Source organism: Plectropomus leopardus, chromosome 4 (assembly GCF_026936395.1).
Source record: "Plectropomus leopardus strain MGB_pleo_1.0 chromosome 4, ASM2693639v1, whole genome shotgun sequence".
Lineage (NCBI taxonomy): Eukaryota > Metazoa > Chordata > Actinopteri > Perciformes > Serranidae > Plectropomus > Plectropomus leopardus.
In genome coordinates, this window is record NC_142179.1 from 33811496 (window position 1) to 33832500 (window position 21005).

Consider the following 21005-nt stretch of genomic DNA (forward strand, 5'->3'; position numbering starts at 1 on the left):
AATTTTTGCTAATGATTAGGTGATGACATTTTATTTTCAAAAGGTTAAACGTCAGCTTCACTGTGCGACACCGTCACATACGCATAGTTTATGTCAGAGGGTTCTAAAGTGAAATAACCTTAAAAACTCAGCCCTGCTGTCTTGTTGCCGCCCAGCTTGCTCTGCTCAGGTGTGCTGCTACACGCAAGTTCAAGGGGCGTGGCCTTTCTCAACAAAAAGAAGACAATTGTTTGGGGAGGGGATTTCTGAATTTGTTGCCAGAGGAGGAAACAGGGAAAAAAAGGAAGTCTGACAGCCTGCTATGGAGAAAGACTTTCAGTTGTCTCTTTTTTATGGTGTTTCCTCAACCAACTGGAGGCTGAACTACAACCAGTATGTGTGGAGTACCGTGAATACAGAGCAGACTAAGACAGTTAAGACTGGACTATTTCTTCCCCTGATTCCATGGTGAGCTTGATTCCTTTTCCCTTTTTTTTCTTGCAATGCATTGCTTTTTCTGGTTTATTTTTGCTTTTTAAAGGGTAGACTTAGAATATTTCTGGATTCAAGTAGATTAATCAAGGAAGAGTGATTTAAATTGGACAACAAGGACAACTATTTAAGTCGTCATTCCTCCATTTTTCTTTATTTACCTGTACTTTCATTTGGGTGGAGGATTATTAACTTAATAAGTTGTGTTTTAGTTGCATATAAGTTTCCTTTTAGTACTTTGTTTTGCTGGTGTCTATAGAGAGTTAAAGGTAGCCCCATTGTTTTTACATACCCTACTTCAGCCAAGTTTAAGTTCTCACAGAAGCTCTTGAATTCAAATTATAACTAAGCTACAAAAACTACTGTGCAGAAAGGAACATATTTGGTCAGATACTGATACTGAATTGGTGACACTAATTAAGCGTGTCCACCTTGAAACAGAGCTGATTGTACAAATCATCTGTGCTGTTGAGGGGAAAATGTCTCTGTGTCAGTGTGTGAAACTTGGCTGGTGTGTGGAGGCACACAACCATCAGGCGGTAATTTTAGTTTGTTTGCTGTAGTCTTTTTTGGTTGTTTTGTGTCTCCTTGTAGTTAATTTGCATCTCTTTGCAGTTCTTTTGCATCTTTTTGTAGTCGTTTTGAGTCTCTTCCTGGTCAGTACATGTGAGGGCAAGGGGTGTTCCTGACAACTTGGGCCCCTGAAGCCTGGGGCCAGTTGGCCCGTTGAGTAATCCATCCATAGATCACACTCACCTGCCCTTCTTGTAAACCATCAGAAGTTATATATATAAATCTCACTCAAACACATTATGTGTTTCCTTTAGGTATAACAAATGTTTTAAATACCCTTCTTATAACATTTGCAAAGCCCATGTTAAAACCCAGCATTTCTTACATCCATGTTTACCGGGTTGTGCTGGGTCTTCTTCTCTGCCTCTGTTGGCAGATTCCTAGCACATATATCAGTGTAATAGTGTAAAACCACTGGTGGGAGTGTGCACTGCGTGTGGAACGTAAAACAGGGACCTATTCATAAAAAAGAAAACAAGAAATAACAATTGCATTGATCTCCCCCGCCCCCCGAAACTTTATCCCCCCCGGAGGTCAAAGACTGCTGTCACACTTTAATAGTAACAAGAAAAACAAGTGAAAAACAAAACAACTGACACAAATAAAAAGAAATAGACTTGCAGGCAAGTATACTGGGATCCATGGACCTGGGGACAACTGGGAGGCAAAGGTTCACAGACGTGGGGTAATCAGGATGCCAAGAGCATCACTGAATAAGGCTTAAACAGGTGGTTTGTCTGCCTCCTGGAGGTCACACTGCCAGGATCTGTTCCAACCTTGGTCTGAAGAGTTGAGGGTTCAACATTTTGGGGGCAATATGCTCATTCGCTTTCATGCTGAGAGTAAGATAATAAAACTGATACTATTTCTTAGCCAGAACCAGTTGCCAGGCAACCAGAGGATTTTTTTTCACATTTTTTACACATTAGTTTTAATGTGGAATAAACTATGAAAGCACAATGCCTCCACTTCAGAAAAAAAAATCTGAGAAAAGTTTTCATAAAAAAAAATCTGTTCTTGTTTTTCTAAATGTATGAGATTATTTTGTTAATCCATTTTTTAAATGCAAACATCTTTAATAATTCTGATAATAAGCCCCCCCCCCCTTTTTTTTTTTACTCAAATGTTTCTCAGAATTTTGAGATAATAATCTTGTTAATTCAGAAAAAACAGAGCAAGCTTTTTTGTGTTTGAATGCATTAAATCTCTGTATTCAATAAAAAACATGTCACATTAGTTTGTGAGTTTTAGAGGTGGTGTACTTAAAATCTGTGTCTTTACCAGTAGTGGAATGTAACTGAGGACAGTGTAACTAAGTTTACTCAAGTACTGTTCTTAAGTACAAATTTGAGGTAGTTATACTCTCTTTGTACTTTCTTTTCATGTCACTTTATACATTTACTCTACTACTTTTAATTGGGAAAAATTGTACTTTTTAGTTAACAACATTTATCTCAATGCTTTACGAAATCATTCACCAAACAGTTTATACAAGTACAGCTGCAAAATTTGTTGATTAGTCAGTCAATTGACAGAAAATAGTTGCCAACTATTCTGACATACATTCAAGTCTTTTTCTAAGGCAAAAATACATATTGGCAAAGTGAAAAAACAATGTAGGTATTTTGGGGGGATGAATTTTTAAGTGCATCCACCAATTTATTCCTTTGACAAAAGATGATCTATTTTATTTATTTATTTAGCAGCGACAATGCAAAATAATAAGCAGAGCTAATGAGCTAATCTCCCTCTATTCTTGTATCTCCCCCCGTTCGACACACAGCCTCCCTAAAGCCCCTCTATGATGAATAAGATACACCACTCATGTTAATTTAATTCAAGACAGCGCATCATGATGATCAATAAACAGTGGTTGAAATAATTATGGCAAGGAGATGAATTGCATAAGCTAAAAAAAAGAAACACACACACACACAGACACACACACACACTCACACTCAACAGTCTGAGAGCTCGTCCAAACAAGCTGTGATTATGATAATATGAACATGAATTGTTGTTAGAACCAGAAAGGGAAAATAGGCACATTCACACACTCATCACACCTTTATCAGTCATGGCAGCCTTGGGTATTTTGAGGCTCAGTATCAATATGGCTTGTTGCACATAAATTGAGCTTAGATAATAACATACAACGTCATGGATTCTGAGCATTCAAATTTGCTGAAATTATGCTGTCACTGCAGCACATATTGCCAACAACCTACATGCATATAAACTACAGAGAGATTATGCTGTTTTGCTCTGACCCATAACAGCATTTCCAGCATAATTCCCAGTGTTAGTGCAATTACCATTAAAAATGAAAGCAATGGGGCACCTGGCGGCTCAGTGGATAGAGCAGTTCTCCATATACAGAGGTTGTTTACGTGCTGCAGCAGCCACTGGTTCGATTCCGGCCTTGGCCCTTTGCTGCATGTCGCCTCCTTTCTCTCTCTCCCCCTTTCACTCTTGAACTGTTCTGTCAATTAAAGACAATAATAGCCCCCAAAAAACAATCTTAAAAAAAAGAAAAGAAAGCAGTACAAAATTGCATCATTCAGTGTTATTATTATAGTATATCAGGGGTAGAGAGAGCCATTGTAAACACGGGGGGCTCAGCCCCAACCTAGGGGCGGTGGGGGGCATGCGCTCACTAGAAGATTTTGTTGTTTGTTGTTTTTTTTAAAGCCATTTGAGGCAATAGAATGCCTAAAAATCTGTACATCACTTGAGAAAAACATGATAGTAGCCATAACAAACAAAAATCATCCTGTGGAGCCTACATGTGTAAAAATAATTGTTCTCCAACTGTCTTCATCATTCTGAAACTATAACAAAACAAATGTTGAAGATTGCTGATTTTTCACAAAAGTAGCAATAACTGTATTATGTTACAATTTTTAAAACAACATCATGTAGCTTTTCCACCTTAAAATAGCAGTTTTGAATTCAATCAAATAGTTTCAATGGGTGGAATGGCATCTATCCCACTCCTGCAGAGCGCCCGGTCACCTGGCTTCAGCACTATGTAACTTAGCCAGCAGGCCGTGGTTCTGTCACAAAAACTGCGTAACATCACCCACCAGCCTTCAGCTAAAAAGAAGCCAGTTAGCTTGTCTTGGTTACTGTCTGATACAATGGCTGAGGCTAAGAGACGGTAGAGGACGTTGACGGAGGAAGCTAGAAGGACAAAAAAAAGAGACTGGCCAAGCAAGAGCCAGATTACAGTAAATATTGGACAGGCTTTTACACTATTTTGCAAAATAGTCTGCCTGAATCAGATGCCGAGCTGGCTGTGCTGCCGTTGGGCAGGTGAGTAATATGCTTGTTTGCTAGCTTTATGTCTAATTTTTTGCATTTTTTTGTTGTTAGCTCTGTTATCATAGTTATTGTGTCCTTATTTTTTTTTTTATATCATAAACCCATTCAGCTTATCTGGACAGGAGTTTAGCAGGTGACACGTTACAGCCTGATGTTAGCATCATAGCTTTACAGTCCCGAGATGCATTAGCTACACATGCTTCTTGTTGGAGTATAGTGCAGCAGACTTTGCCTGTTGCAAAGCAAGTAAAGTTGTTGACACACTAGCAGTTGGTCGTTAGCCGAATCAGCCCATGTCAACATGAAGTATAGCTGATAGCATGATACAGCCAGATCTTTGCTGGCTTTGTGTTGCTAAGTTTGTTAAAAAATGCACTTTGTCAATGAAGGGGAGCCATAACATGCTATGGGCCTGATCACACGAGACGCATCACTAGAGAAGCGTAGCCAACAAAACCATTGCTTCCTATGGTTCAGCGTGCCTGTTGGGTGGTTCTTTTGTATTTTTCCGGCATTTTTTGGGCATGCATAAAAGTTTAAATGTTTTCAACTTTACCACTGAAGGCACCGAATCGCACCGCTCGTCATTGTCATTTTGGCCACGCGCAGCCCCACTCCACATGCACTCCCAGCTGTTTCCAGATTTGCTTCCACAGCGTTTTTAGAGCGGTCATACCTGGCGCAGTGCATCTCAGTATGATCGCCCCTTAAGTTTGTTTAATGACAGCGGTGTTGCATTCAGAAACCTTCGATGGGCTCCAAAGTGCACTAAACCAAATGGTCTCATAATGTGACTTTGAGATACACATGCGGCAGGGCAGGAATTTGGTGTAAACAGCATAACTAATCTGAAAGGTGTTAACTGGAAGTGTAGCTTGAATGGTTCAAGGAGGCAACCTAGTTTTAGTTTCTTGTTGCAATTTCTTTTCTTGTGTAAAGAACACACTACTAACATCAGTCTCTGGATTGTCCATGAAGCAACTCAGACTGTCTCTCTAAACATGCGCAGAACAGACAAGTGTCCATGCCTGTGTGCACCCTTGATTAAATTACCTGCATATCTGGCATCAGTTACAAGGAAAGCTTGACCAAGCAATCTGCAGTCAATTTCACACTAAATGCTTCATGAGCTGTTGGATAAAAACACAGATTTCAGACTTTTACCAGAAGCTTTGTCCTGAGGGTATATCAATGCTACAGATTTCTTCCACTGCACACGTTACACAGGGGCTTCTCATCATATGTATCCCACATCTTATCCTCCCACTTAACCTCTTTACAGTCTCACTGCTCTTTACAGCAGCACCTCTTCGGCTCTGCAGTCCCACTCCATTAGCTTTTAACAGACTGCCTTTAATAGCCTCTCTCTGGTCTTCTCTGCATTGTGAGTTTGCACAATATGAGGAGAAGCAGGGGGATTATCAGTGACTCAATCAACTGAGCAAGCTTCAATTGTTTTATTGTTAAGAGCTAGGAGTTTTTAAAAACAAAAAGTCATTATTATTTGTCATTCAAAACCTAATGCATCTCCCCTCTGACTACAAATCATCCGTCTTCTGTGTTTGGTAGATTTCACGAGTTATTTTGTGATGAAGTACTGTAATTCACATTCTGTTCGGTGTAGGTATTTTCACCCAGCGTGCCCTCTCTACCATGATAAGACCATGTAAATACATCTTAAGGCATTAACATGTCTGTAATAATGGCACTATAGCTTGGTCAAAACACATTCTCATCATCTGTTGTCTTAGTATGATGGATTTCATGGAAGGATTGCAATAATGAAGCTGTCATCCGCCTCGATTGTGAATCACCATGCCACAGGATGGAGTGGCTTTTGTTTTCCTCTGTTATATGAACCCAGATTGCCTAAGTACCCATAAACTGGGCAATAATGCTCGTAAGTGCAGAATATGCAGAAACATGACTTATACTGCTTCATATGGATGGTATTCACTAAAATAAAGATCTCATGTCTTGAAATGCTTTGTGTCCCTACAACCTCAGGGTTGATGAATGGCGGCCCATTTAACAGTCATTAAGGACACCATGTGGATGAGTTAGGAGTGACAGTTTAATCCTCCCAGGAGAAAACATTTAAGAATGGAACTCAAAAGCTAATTTCCACCAACACCATACATCTTTTAAATATCTATACCTAAAGGTTTAACATATAGAGGTTCTTATCTGTTGAAAACCCATGCTAACCAAAGGCCTGGTGCTTATGATCCAAAATAGCAGCATTACTTTTGGATAATGGTATTTTCAGGTACTTGCAGAGTGTCATTTTGCAAGCAGACATTACTATTAGTCTGTGGCCTTTGTCTCGTTTTCAGTCAGACTCTTCGGTTGAACTGTGATGAGCTTATTGCCTCATTGTAAGAGGGCAGCAAGCAGCCTTGACTCTGCTCAGTGGTGAGGAAGATCTATAATGATGATGCTGTCACAGTGATGGAGGTCTCAGAGTTTAAGGTTGATTTCACATAAATCACAAGAAAAGTGCATCTTCCTGTCTTAACCATGTAGGTAGTTCTCGGCCCAATCCCATGTCATATTTTTGGCCTACCCTTACCCTTCGATTTCAAGTGCCCCTACAACCCCTGAAATAGATTTACAAGGGGGGGTGATTGAAATCTTTTACTATGAAATGCGAGAACCCTTCAAGTATGACGGAAAAAAAAGAGAGACTTTGAGAAAGTCGTAAATTCGTAATATCACAAGAATAAAGTCGTAGATTTACATGAGAAAAAAGCTGTAATTTCATGAGAAAATATGAATTACAACTTTTTTTTCATATGAAAAAAAATTGTAATTTTACAAGAATAAAGTTGTATTTTTTTAAGACCGGGATGATATAATAGCAATATGAGAGGGACCGGTGACAGTGGTTGCCAAGGACGCATCCTGTGCTCACGCCAGTTTTATATTTTGCTGGCAATATGTTTATTTCAGTAATAATATATCCCTTCTTGTAAAAATATAACTTTAATATCGTAAAATTACGACTTTTTTTCTCGTATATTTACAATTTTGTTTCTCATAATATTAATTTATTCTCATAAAATTACTTTTATTACAACTGCTTTTTTCCTCAAAATATTACAACTTTTTCTTGAAATTCTTCTTGAAATCTAACTTTTTTTTTTCTTTAACATGGCCCTAATCTTCTGTTGTACTTCAAGACCCTCATACTTCATCAGTATTCATCAGTACAAGAATGTGACTTTGACAATAGTTATAGACACTTTGCCCTTTGTCTGATGGAGATAGTGGATGTTGTGTTTGACAGCTGTGAGTGGCAATCCGTGTGTTTGTGTGCAACTGTGCTGCTTGTGATTGGCCGGATGGGTGTTTGGGCTTTGTTCTTCCTCTATTCCAACAAGAATTAGGAAACTCTTCCCCTAAACATGAACACAAAAAAATCAAGGGTTAAGGGCTAAGTGTTAGGGGCAAAGAGGGATTGGGATTGAGCATGGGTTTTCTTTGCTGAAATCTTGAGATTTGTGAAAAAAAAAAAACAACAAGCAGTAAGTCTACCAGTTGCATTCAGATATAATATTACTTTATAACTTTTATAACATCTATTATTCATGTGTATACTGGGTAGTGGACCCCTCTTTCGACAGGGAGGTCTTGCCTTGAATTCATGGAGGGATAAAGGGTAATAGAGACAGTGAAGGACATGTTTAAAATGGTCATGTTCCATGATTGATATGGACAGTAATCATCAGACTTGGCTCCCAGTAGAAGGCTTCAGTGCCATTATTGATCCACCTCTGTGTTCAATGCACTGGAAATCCCTGAGAGGTATCCTCGAGCATATGGTAGCACTCACATCCCCAAATATAGCTTTTCCGACTAACATAACCTGCCTGGAAATAACAATATATGGCAGGTTTGATATGGAAGGACTATATCATAAGCATAGAAATGAGAAGAGTGGAAGGGTTAGGGTCAATAGATAACAACAGACATTGTGGACAAAGAGCTTTTTGTCTCTCTTACTACTATAGGTATTTCCATACCTACAGTAAAATACCAACATATAAATGCCAAATACCAACAGTTCATGAATGTCATCACATGCTTTCTTCACATGCTTTGTTGGTGTCCACTTTAGCGCTGGAAACATCTGAAAAACCCTGATGTAAAAACTAGACAGACAACCCAGTTGCCAAATTTTGGCACTGCATGTTTCTGTAAACCATGAATATGTAACATTTGTACATTATTGTGCAGAAAATACTTTGAAACTTTTGGTTTCAACAACTCTGAGGTTAGTGTGCTTTAGGCACCAAAAACTGTTTTTATGGTTAAGCTAATATCAGATTTTGGCTTAAAATATGCAGGATCAAACAGGAACAACGATGTCTTAGTGAAAAAACCGACTGTCGTGCCATTATCCTGACAGGAAACAACACTTTTTATGCCTAAAAAGCCTGCTAGAGAATAAGCAACAGATTGCAGCAAACACCCATGTTTGGTGTCTTGAAAGCCACTGGAAAGGCAGCAACCACTTGCTCAATCATGTTCTGTTTGTTGGTCTGGAACAGTGGTCTGCAGCTGGCCAGGTGTTTGCCGAGGCATCACGCTATCCACCATCCCCTCACATCCCTATGACAATGTGCACTCATATAATAACATTCCAAAAAGCATGGTGATGGATGTCTAAAACATCAGCATGTTTATTTCTTTTGCAGCTACCACGCTAGCCATCATTACTTCCATTCAAAGGCGATGTAGGCGTGATATGTGAGCGATAATGGAAAGGCAAACCCCTTATGCATGTGAGCAGCTATGTATGAGGGATTTCTGGGAGGTGATAGTCCACGATTTTACAGAGAAATTATGAGAGTTATGAGAGTTAAGAGTTATGCGATGCAATAACACCTTTTTGTAGCGCCTGCTGCGTCATGCACGAGGGAGCCAGATCCTACCAACAAGCACATAGCAATAGTATCGTGTGACCTATAAAAGTGAAAAAGCATTTCCTTTGTAGTTTGGCAAGATTTTATTTTTTTTCAAATTGCCTGAAATACCACAAGCATAAAAACTTGTTTGCATTTAAAGGGAGTTTTTTTTTTTTGTTTTTTTTTAAATTTATGCGTTAGACGTATTCTATATTTGCAATTTCAGTTCGCGCAATTTGAAGATTAATGGAAACCTGCCTATTGATATACGTTGAAAACATGCAAATGTAATGTATTCATGGGTTACAGAAACCAACTCTGTCTTCTGTTGACTGGGCTGAGATAGGATATCAAAAATGATGATCTTTATCGATCACATACAGTGTGTGATCGCTCATCTCTCCATCTCCAAATCCATTTTCAACCCACAGTGTCTTTTCACAAGCAGCATCCTCTAGCTTCCTATCCTTTATCACTTTTTCCACGATGCCATATATTGACCTGCTGGTGCAGTATATTGACAGACTCTCTATCGGTGGTTGGTGTTCACCCTATTCTGAAACAGCTTCCTGCCTGGAGCTCTCTGCTGAGTCCTAGTTTGTCCATTATTGACCCAGTCATGAGAGAGAGAGAGACAGAGCGAGCCAGACAGACAGACAGAAAGACAGACAGAGACAAATAGAAAGGAGCTTTCCTCTTTGTCGAGTTTGTGCCATTCAATAGTTTGCTGGAGCTCCACTGGCATGTTTTCATTGATGCGACCCTCCAAGCAGCAAAGGCCTTTTCTGCTTTCAATCATTCCAGCTGACAACTAATCCAGGTAGGTGGTCCTACTTTTCCCCTTATAGTCTTATCTTGTTTTTTTTTCATCTCTCTGCATCACCGATTGCTTTCTCTGTCTTTCTGAGCTCTTCTGTGCTATGTTATTTTCACTGCCTGTTGAGTCAGAGATGACATTTAGTTCTTCGGGATTTCCTTCCTTAGCTTCAGGCCCCAGCAAATAAAGATAAGAGTAACACAGTCAGTGATGTGTGGGGAAAACACCTATAGATGTGATGGCACTTGGAGAAAATTGGACTCTTGAATATCAGCAGAACAGCAGACTGATAGTCCACCGATCTATGACAGCCAATACTGATAACTTTTGACTGACACTAACACCTGAGTCTGTATCAAGTTGAACGTGTCAATCTTCATCTTTAAATATCTTATGCTGCCAGTAACAGTGGTATAAAGGTGGGTGTGATAGTTTGAGGTGCAAGGCAGAAACTTTGTCAGAGTTTGAGGGGTTGGCTCCTTTGTTTTAAAAAAATGTAAGCATTTTTTTTTTTTTACTAAAAACAGATTCATATGACACCAAGGAGAAAATAAAGTTTGTTAAACAGGCTTTTAAAAACTTTCTGAGAAGTTGATGAGACGTACAGTCATTTCTTGAAACTTAATGAAGCAATAATGAGCACCACTTATCCTAATAACTGTAATCTCTCTCTCTCACTTTATACATACACACACATACTTATGCGAAAATATCCAAAATAGCATATAAAGTTTTACTGAGCTGCACAAGGCCTCAAACTTTTGAGATACGTGTGTGTGTGTGTAGTATGGTATGTAGCTATATGTCATCTTGTTTGGGAAGTTTGTTTATGTTAATGCTTGGTTAATGTGCATAAATGCTATGATCTGAATGCTGCAAATAATAATAATGATAATAATCTGGAGATTATTGATGTTTAGAAGTGAATCTCATTACCTTTATTTCCTTAAAAACATGGCCAGATTATGACAATGGGCCCCTGGGCACTAATATGCAAAAAGGCCACACAACCTCTCTTACATGGGAGCAAGTCACACAGACTTTGTGTTGGGTTTACCTCTTTTTGTTGTTGCTTTGCATTTCTTGTAGACATTATGCATCTTACAATTTGTGTATGTGTGTGTGTGTGTGTGTGTGTGTGTGTGTCTATAGTTTTGTGTCTTTAATGGTTCATTTTGTCTTTTTAAGGTAATTCTGTGTCTTTTTTTGGTTGTTTTATGTCTCTTTGTACACTGTATGTAAAAAAAATATTTCAACTCTAAAAAAAAGGCTGCCTTAAAATTTAAAGTTAACTGGACTTGAGATAATTTTGAAATGATTTAACTAGACTTCAGTCAACTTAAAATTTAAGGCCCAGACACTAACTTTTTTAAGTTTAAAAGTTTCTGTTTACAGTTTATTTGTTTTTTGTCTTTTTGTGGATGTTGCTGCTTTTGTAGTTATTTTCTCTTTAGTCATTTTGTGTCTCTTTGTAGTAATTTTATTTTCTTTTTGATAGTTTTGTGTCTCTTTGTGGTTGTTTGCCATGTTTTGAATTTATTTACTCTCTTTCTGCAGTTCCTTTGCATTATTTTGTGTCTCTTCCTGGTTGTTATGTGTTTTTTATGTCCGTTTAAGGACTCTTATGCCTTAATTTTGACAGTTTTGTGTCTCTTTGTGATTGTTTGTCATGTTTTAAAGTTAATTTGTGACTTTGCAGTTCCTTTGGATCAATTTGTGGTTGTTATGTTTTTGAGTAAGATTTTGTAGGTGAAGGATAGGGAATCCCCCTTGAGCACTGGGCTGTCTTTGTTGTGAAAAAATATAAATATCCTTTTTTGTTTCACTTTTTCTTCATGGCTTTACATGAGGTTAAAGTATTTACTATTGAGAAAATAATCTCTTCATTAAAAGTTACTAGGTAAATTTATATGTCAAGTGAGGTAAATTATGTCACCACATTGGCAGATGTTTTCAAAGTTACAGACTAGCTCAGTAGACAGACTGACCTGTTTTATATTCAGTGTCTGATATGCACATTTCTCTGTGTTGGTGTTTGCCAAAGACTTTTGTGCATCTGCATGCACGCTGGAAGAGCGGATGAACACATTATGCCGTGCACACATGTGCATGTTTATGTGCGAGCGTGTGCTACAGTGTGCACATATCTCTATCAAGTGGTGTGTGGGCATTTGGAGGCAGGGCGAGCCCATCGATCGGGCCGTGAGGGGGGACGCCTGCAGCTCTCGCTCCAGCTGCCCACTGGGTGTGAAGGACACTGATGTGACAGCACTAATTACAGAGGCAGGAAGCCAGCGCTACAAACATTCACAGTAGCAGCTCAGCTGGGCTCTGCTCAGCTAAACCCATCCTCCACCAACCACTTTACACCTCTCATCCCTGTGGGGTGGATTGTATTTCAAGAATGTCAGTCCAAAATGACATATTATCCACGGAGAGTGAAGTGAAGCACTGCACTGTGAAACACTGTAGAGACAAGAAATGCTTTGAAATAACAGGCCAAACTCTGTAGAGAAGCAGAATTTTTTTTAAAAAGTCAGAGCAACTCTGAATACCGAAACAGCATTTTAAAGGACCAGTTCACCCCCAAATTAAAAACGCATATTTTCCCATAATGTGGTGCTGTTTGTCAATCTTAATTGGTTTGGTGTGAGTTGCCGGGTGTTGGAAACATAAACTGTAGAGATGTCTGTCTTCTCTCCAATAAAATGGAACTCTACAGGAGTTTGCATGTTCTCCCCGTGTCTGCGTGGGTTCTCTCCGGGGTCTCCGGCTTCCTCCCACAGTCCAAAGACATGCAGCTCAGGTTGATTGGTGACTCTAAGTTGCCCTTAGGTGTGACTGTGAGCATGAAAGGTTGTCTGTCTATATGTGTCGGCCCTGCGAAAGTCTGGCCAACTGTTTAGGGTGTACCCCACCTCGCAGCCAATGACAGCTGGGATTGGCTCCAGCCGCCAACCCTTGCGAGGACAAGCGGTTATGGACAATGAATAAATGATGCAAAGTTCTATGCTTTCTTTCCTATTTGGAGAGAAGGCAGACATCTCTATGGCAGATATCTCTAACACTTGACAACTCTTACCAAAACAATCTAGACTGATAAATAACACGATAGGTAAGAGGAAATATACATATTTTTGATATTGGGGTGAAGTGTCCCTTTTAATAATTTAGTACAAATCAACTGCCTTGCAATTTGAAAACAGAAGAAGACAGCAGTAGAAACAAATACATAATCAGTTTTACTTTTTATTTTGCAGTATTTCCTCTAAAGCTGGACAGTTATCTTGTATTTTTAAACCAAAAACTAATGAAAAATTTAGCCTTGAATTCAAAATCCATTTGTTTTGCAAGACTTGGGGTTCAGTTTGACTTAATTGTAAGTGATAAGTGAAACTCATAAAAGCATAAAAGTAAAATGTCCATTTGTTTCATACTGGTACCTTCTACTTTAGTAACAGACCAAGAACACATAACTGTTTGACATTTCTCAAATATAGCTTGATATAGATTGTGTAAAAGCAATCAAGTATCTTCATATCTTGCTTTACAACTTTGTTGTTTTTGTTCTTGACAGTTGTTTATTACTGTTTCTTTCACTGAAACCTGCATTTATAGGTTTTTTTGTCCACTTTGGAGCAGTGCAACATGTTGCTTTTCTGGCCACTTGGCAAATGTAAATTTCAGAATTCATTTGTGTTTTTGCTGTGTTTGGGTCTCCACCAACACTTGCTGAAACGTCTTGTCTTAGCTGCTGAATGATCTGCAATAGGCAATATATGCTATCTAGCTGCCAGATTTGTCTGTGTGCTGTTTGGCATTGAACAGTTAACATTCATTCTGTTTTTATTAGATCTTTTAACTGCCTGCTGCACCTGGAAAAGGGTTGACGCAGTGAGACTGAACCAAATCAGTAAAGTTGCTGGCTGTAAAATTATGCTTAAAACAGGCTTAATGGTTCCATGGAGCTGAGGAGAACTGCATAGTTGGCTGATTTTTATGTCCAAATTCATCAGTACAATGACACCATTGCAATTACTTGTAGGCATTTGATCCATTGTTGAGATTTAAAAAATAGTTAGCTATTAGTGCAGCTTTAAATGTGCCCATATATAATCCCTCCCCATGGAAATGATAATCTCAGATACCCCTTTTTCCACCAACATGGAACCGGTTCTGATCTGGTTACCGCACTGAATTCAAACATTGGTAACATTTCAATCAAGAATAAATTGGTTCAGAACCAGAGAAGCTGGCTCTCGGCTAGAACCAAAGAAATAGCAAGTTTTCCTTGACATGAAGTGCAAACTGCGCTGACATCGGTAGGTGTTTCATATTCTACCATTTGGAAAGAGAGGATGGAAAAGGCCGCAATAAAGAAGTGAAGTCAGATGTCGTCGAAAAAAAAAAGCTTGCAGTGGTTAAACTAATAGTTGGTCCATTTTTCTTTTTTGGTAAAAACAAACTGCAAAAAAGATTGCAGGTAATCATTGTAATTCGCAATTTTGCCTCTTCTGCTTATATCAGTTGTGCATTGTGCAACGCCTTCTATTGATTACACATTTTGGTTTACAGTGGTTCCACTCAAAACTGGTGCAAATGCAGACTGGTTTGCAAGATATCACCCAAACTTCCAAGTATCCTGAATGAATCGGTTCAAGAAACGGAGCTAATTTGATGGAAAAGGGGTAATGGTGTTCTTTAGTCAGGCGGTTTTCCAGCTCGTGGCTTAGCTACACGGATGTAATGTAATAGACCTAGTCATGCCATAGCAAGAAAAGAACAGGAGTAATAATGACTGCAATCTGCAAGTTCATAACTTAAAAAGAAAGCAGGAACACTTAACAATGATTGGCATGCAGTGCACCCTATTCCATTTATGTGGGTCAGTATCAGGGCCCTGCTATTGTGCACTGGCATGGCTAACTGGGACACTTAATGGAACAGAGGTATGACTAAATTACTTACACTGTTCCTGCTGTGACAAGAAATAACACTCGGCTGTGAAAAATGTTTGTAGTTTGGTTGATAAAATAAGTCTGTGGTTTAAAACTGTATTACTCATTTGTTTATGGAAGTAACTTATTGAAATGTAATGTGAAAGGGGGTCAGTTTTGAGGCTGCACATTTGGTTTAGTATCATCGTCCTCACACTATTTTACAGATACAGTCCCATGTCCTCTGGGTAGATATTTTCAGTAAAACATCTCTGATAAACCCTGCTGTGCACTGGCAGACTAAAGTTAGTGATTAGTTGGAGAAGAGAGTTGGCAAGATAAACTAAATTAAACAAAATATTCTCCAAATGATTGTGTATGTTCCCTGGTGTGTATTTGTGTGTGTGTGTGTGTGTGTGTGTCTGTGTGTGTGTGTGTGTGTGTGTGTGTGTGTGTGCTAAGGGGCCGGGACACATTCTGCGTCATGGGCTGTGTTCGAAATCACCCCCTATCACGGATGTAGTGGATAGGGAGTGAGTGAATGAGTGGATGATTTCAAACACATCCATGATCTGTGTGGAACACACAATGCTGGATGCTGGGTGCTAATCTTGTGCCTACACTGTGCCTATTTTCAAGAGGCAGGTTGCATCTATGGTTGCTAAGCGACCATAACCAGCACTGTATCATAGCCTGCTTACCAGAAAACCTGAGTGCAGAGCTGATCTTCTTCCAGCTGTTGTTTTTTAAGTGTGCATTAGGCCTAAATTATTGTCAGTGGGACAGATGTAAAGCTCTCAGTAGCTCTGCACTAAACTAATCAACTTCCTCTCCATAGTTATCACACACTGATATTTACAGAAGGTGGAAAAGATATCTGCTAGCTGTGATTGGCCGGTCCGTTTACACAAGATGCAATGCATGCTGCTGTGTTCCAAAAGTTGAACTCTGTTAATCTCAGGAGGCAGCTCTCGCGCTCTGAAAAATAAGCACTTGGGTACCCTTGTGCATCACGAAGGTGTCGCTCTGGCTTAATTGAAAACAATAGATTTTAGGGTGCAAAAACAGTATTTGCATGGGCCTGAATTGTAGCACACTAGCCATAATAGCTAGTTTTGAAGTTCTTAGCACTAATGGGCAAAAACTGATTATATCATCTTTAACCCTTTGAAACTTGAAACATTGCTTTTCTTGTGCTACTTTAAGAGGACTCACAATTATTTAAACCTTGAACTCTGAGCAAATTTGTGTGATTTCTCTCAAAAATAATTGGAAAAAGCTAATGTCCAGGTAATTTTCTTGTACTTTTTACTTATTCCTCACTTTTTTTCATTGCTCATTGCTTGTGGATGTTTTTGGAAGAAAACAAGCCAAATTGCTGAGGTCTCAGAGGGTTAAAGATTTTAGGCTACTGCTGCTAACATAAGGCCAGCCTGCGGGACACTTTTGTGATCACACTTGTACCTCTAAAGTGTGGAAATAACACTATAATTGCACATAGCCTGCAGTAACAGTACTGTATACAGTGCTGTGAGTGTATGTATGTGTTCTCTCTAACCTACCAGCTGGAACGGGATGGCACTTTGCTGGTGGCGTTCAATGTATGAATAGTGCCACGTGCGAGAAGTTATCCTCACAGTTATTTTAATTATGTACATTTCTATTGACTTAGCCTCCCTTTTAATTATTTCCTCATTGATCTGCACTGTAACCCAACATGCAGGTCAGAGAACAAGAGCTGCTGCTGCTGCTGGAGGCTCATATGGCTGAAATAAGGCAATGATGAACACACATATATAAATCACTGAAACACACAATTCACATGTGTGTACAGACATGACAAAACTAATGTACATGTATGGTGTCCTCCTGACCTCCCCTGGTGCACCACCGTATATAGAGATTAATACATACAAATTACCACTACAAAATATACCACAACCCACACAGTTAGTGATAATTGTCCTTTCTTTCTCTATTCCAGGATGGACCATGGAGACCGAGGGATGGGCGTCTCTCACCTCCGCTATGAGGAGGAGGAGGGTGAGTGCACAAACTGTATGTGTATGATTCATATCTATTTGAGAGCCATCGTGGAGTGGCCTTCTGTTAATAGAGGCAGGAAATTAAGTTGTTACAACTACTTGTCTCCTAATATTTTTAGGAGACAGTTTATTTATCATACTATCATAAAATTACTAATTTGTTCCGAGACTTTTGTGAATGCTGTTCATGGACTGCAAACAAGGAGGGAAGATTGACATGAGATTGATACATATGAATCTGTATTTTAGGGGATAAGAAGTTGCATTATGCTTTTTTGAGTGACTGTGTGTGTGTGTGTGTGTGTGTGTGTGTGTGTGTGTGTGTGTGTGTGTGTGTGTGTGTGTGTATGTGTTTTGTATTCGCACAGAGCAGCAGGTTAGCAGGTTTTCAAAGATCCAGTATTGGTTTGCGTCTCCCTGTTGTTTAGTTATTCCACATGGAGTTCAGTGTATAATTAGTTTTAAAGCTATGTCTTAATTGCCAGCAGATGATCAAACTCACATCATCCAAGTTTTTGTTACAAAACAGGGATTTTACCAGCCAGACGCTAAGTCGCAGGAAAGCTACAGGACTAACTGTGAATAGACTTGATTTACTTTTATTCGTGACTGTGCCAACAGAGAATGCTGCGTTTAATAAGCAGACATGGTGTGAAACATAATTTATTCAGAGTTTGTTAAAGTGGCTGAACATTCATGAAAACACTCCTCTGAGTATGAGAGATTAATGAAAGATTTCATTAGACAATCTGCCAGTGTTACTGGCTGTCAGTCAACTATTTTGGGGCCTTTCATGAAACATTCATTCAAGCCCCTTGTTTTGGAAGAAGGGTGGCCTCATTAAAGCTTGTTCTTAAAGTAAGTTGGTCTTCTGCAGGAACTCATATTTCCACTTTAGTTTTGCATTTAAATGACTCCTGCCATTTGTACAGTATGCTGCATATTCATGTAACCATACAAAAATTGTCCATATTTGTCTCCAGACCACCAGTCCATCTACATCGGTGTCCCAGTGCCTCGAGGATACCGACGCAAACGCAGGCGGAGGCGCTCCAGTCGTGAGGCTGCTGACATAGACAGGGACAGACATTATAACCACCACAGACACCAAGAGCACGACCGCTACAGAGACATAGACATTGAGGAAGGACTCATGGATTCGAACGAGCAGAGTCTCCAAGACATCAACCGCACAAGTAAGTCAGTCACCAGAGAGCCGTGAAACGACATAAAATGATAACCTCACATGGTCGGAGCTCAAGTTATTCTAGATCTGACCTCTCTTCCTGTTTCTGTTGTGCTTGAACATTTTGACTGGCTGATCTCTTATAATCACCAATATCTATCAGCAGCTCAGTCACCTGAAGAAATTTTTTCTTTATTACATTATATTTGCTGTTTTCATATGCAGCATGTCAACATTTCTAAAGTAACATAGTATATGAGGTGATTTTGTAATTGGGAGGTGGAGGAGATGATGCCTGTTAAGCTGTAGATCAATGTTTGAGACCAATTAACAACAACAGTGGTTAGGTTTTAGCAAGACATTGCTGCGTTTCCTAATGCGCCAAAAAATGGCAAGCCTTGCTTTTTCAGAAATTGTGCCCCCAAAACCAGATATTTTATTACCAAGACATAATCTCTTTTTAACAGTTACCAAACAGTTTTGTGCTTAACCTGACCACATGTTAACCAGAGTGTTGTGGAAACAACAATGTATCCACTAAATAAAAAAGAGCAAATGTGATGTGTCCCTGATTTGCAAAAGCATACAGTCAGAACTTTTTTCTGGTAACTGAGTTGCTATCAGCCACCAATCTTGTGTGACTAAACATTAGTGTAGTGTTTGAATCTCAAATCATGACATTAATGCCAAACTTTTTTCTTACCCATAAGTTAGACAGGGTTCTATACTTATGTTAAAGGGACATTCCACCAATTTTACATGTCAAAGATGGTTTAATCAAACTAGTCTGTGCTCCTCAGCATATGAAAACAGTTGCACAATGCCATTTTTGGCTGCACTGAAGTTCCCCTTCAGGAACGTAGGTGACTGATTTGCTCTCAAGTCTATTTGTGCAGACAAGTGTGTTGCTATACACCTGTCTTGCACTTATGCATTTTATAAAACACACATTTAAGACTTTAGAATAAAGGAAAATAATTGGTCTCTCTCACAAAACTTCTGCGAATACAGGAAAGTAAAGCTGAACTTTTGTAGAAATATCTGCAGTCAAGTCTGGTTCAACAAGTTTTCTGCACGCAGCTGCCAGGGCGGCTTTTACTTCAAAATTTAAGAGCGTTCCAAAGCATTGGCACAGACGTGAAACAGACTGTGTCGTGTATTACAGTTTTGTTGCACTCTTCTACGTCGTGCTTTTGATTAGATTTCGCTTCCTTCCAGCAGTTTTAACAGTGAACAGCAGGAGTCTGAGACACAGCCCAAGAGTGAGCAGCTTCTGTTTCAGGTTAGAGTAATGAGTAAGCCTGGCGCAAAATTGTTGCTTGGGCTTTCAAAGATGTTTGCTGCGAAGGTTGTCAACCTTGCGAAATCGATGTGGTGCAATCAGTGGCAAGTGCTGCAGAGGTGTTTACTTTTTGTCTAGACTGGATCCACACACAACTATAGTCTTTTGTGCAGCGTGGGCCTCGGTCCATGGATATCAATAATGCATATGTTGCCATTACCAGTGGAAGGACTATCGCAGGGACAATGAAGATGCACAAGACAACGATAGGAGAAAATAGGGCCCAGTGTGGGAAAGAAGGTCTCAGAAAGTAAGAGTGTATTAAGTTGGTCTCTAGTCTATCTAGCAACCAGAGTAGCAAATCAGTCTTCATTGAGGAGATGTTAGCCCTTTGAAACCTGGTTCAACAGATTTCTTGTTATGAATTCTGATGACTTTCGCAAGTATCTAAATCTCTGAAACTTGAGACCATTGTTTGATTTCTTTCAAAAACATGGGGAAAAGGAAGTCAGTAACTGGGGGAGAAATGTACCTAAAAATGCAAGAAATTTGTAAATAGTGAAAAATGATAAAGAGGGAGAGAGAGTGATTAGAATAAAACATCTAAAGTCATAATTGTCACTTATATACATTTAGTATTATGTTACAGAAAAAACATATAAAAAGCTATTTTTATTATTATTATTATTATTATTATTATTTATATTTTTTGTATTTTCTTTCTGTCTTTTTTTCTTTCTTTCTTTCTTTCTTTTGGTCATTCTTTCTTTCTTTCTTTCTTTCTTTCTTTCTTTAAGTTTATATTTTTCAGGTAATTCTGTGCAACTTTTTTTCTAATTTCTTGCTCAGCATGGGGCCATTTCTTGTTAAGTTGCTCATTGTTTAAATTAGGATTGTTTAAATTGTGGAGCTCTACATCAAACATTCTGCTTAAAAAGTGTAAGTGATCTTGAACTTTATATTCCACTGATATTTTTTTTCTGCTTGCCATTCAAATAAAACAACATATAAGTAGAATGCACTGTTAGTTGCTGTCATTGAAGCACTTCAATATAATTGACTTACCCTCGAGTACAGTAATTACTATACAGCTCAATCCATAGCTTAGCATCAGCTGATTTGCTCACAGCTTATTACCCCACAGCACCACTCATGAACATAGGGTCCAATTCAACCTCTGTACAATAAAATAGATTGTAAGTACAGTAGGCTTATGATTGAATACCTATAATCAGGTAGAAATGTGTGATGCAGGCTTCAATACAATGCAATCATTACTGCTGCTGCAGAGGAAATGCATTGAATGCTATGCAACAGCCTGCAGCTGGTTGTAAAAAAGGGCGTAAATGAAGATATTTATAGTTAGTCCCTAAGGGTTATTGATTAACCCTTAGGGACTGTTTGGTACATTTAACATGCTTTTCATTCTGCTTTTTCTTTTTTGCATGCTTTTACAAAAA

At 38.9% G+C, this 21005-nt stretch overlaps 1 protein-coding gene across 3 annotated transcripts in view; it reads left to right on the plus strand.

The window, feature by feature from the left end:
- Positions 1-240: 240 nt before the first annotated feature.
- slc4a5a (solute carrier family 4 member 5a) overlaps positions 241-21005 on the plus strand; it is a 64704-nt gene continuing 43939 nt past the window's right edge. For all 3 annotated transcript variants that reach the window (XM_088077168.1, XM_088077169.1, XM_088077170.1), the window contains exons 1-3: positions 241-447; positions 17017-17075; positions 18061-18273. In XM_088077168.1, the coding sequence (XP_087933294.1) occupies positions 302-447; positions 17017-17075; positions 18061-18273 (418 nt within the window). In that variant the 5' untranslated portion in view covers positions 241-301. The remainder of the gene's footprint in view (positions 448-17016; positions 17076-18060; positions 18274-21005) is intronic.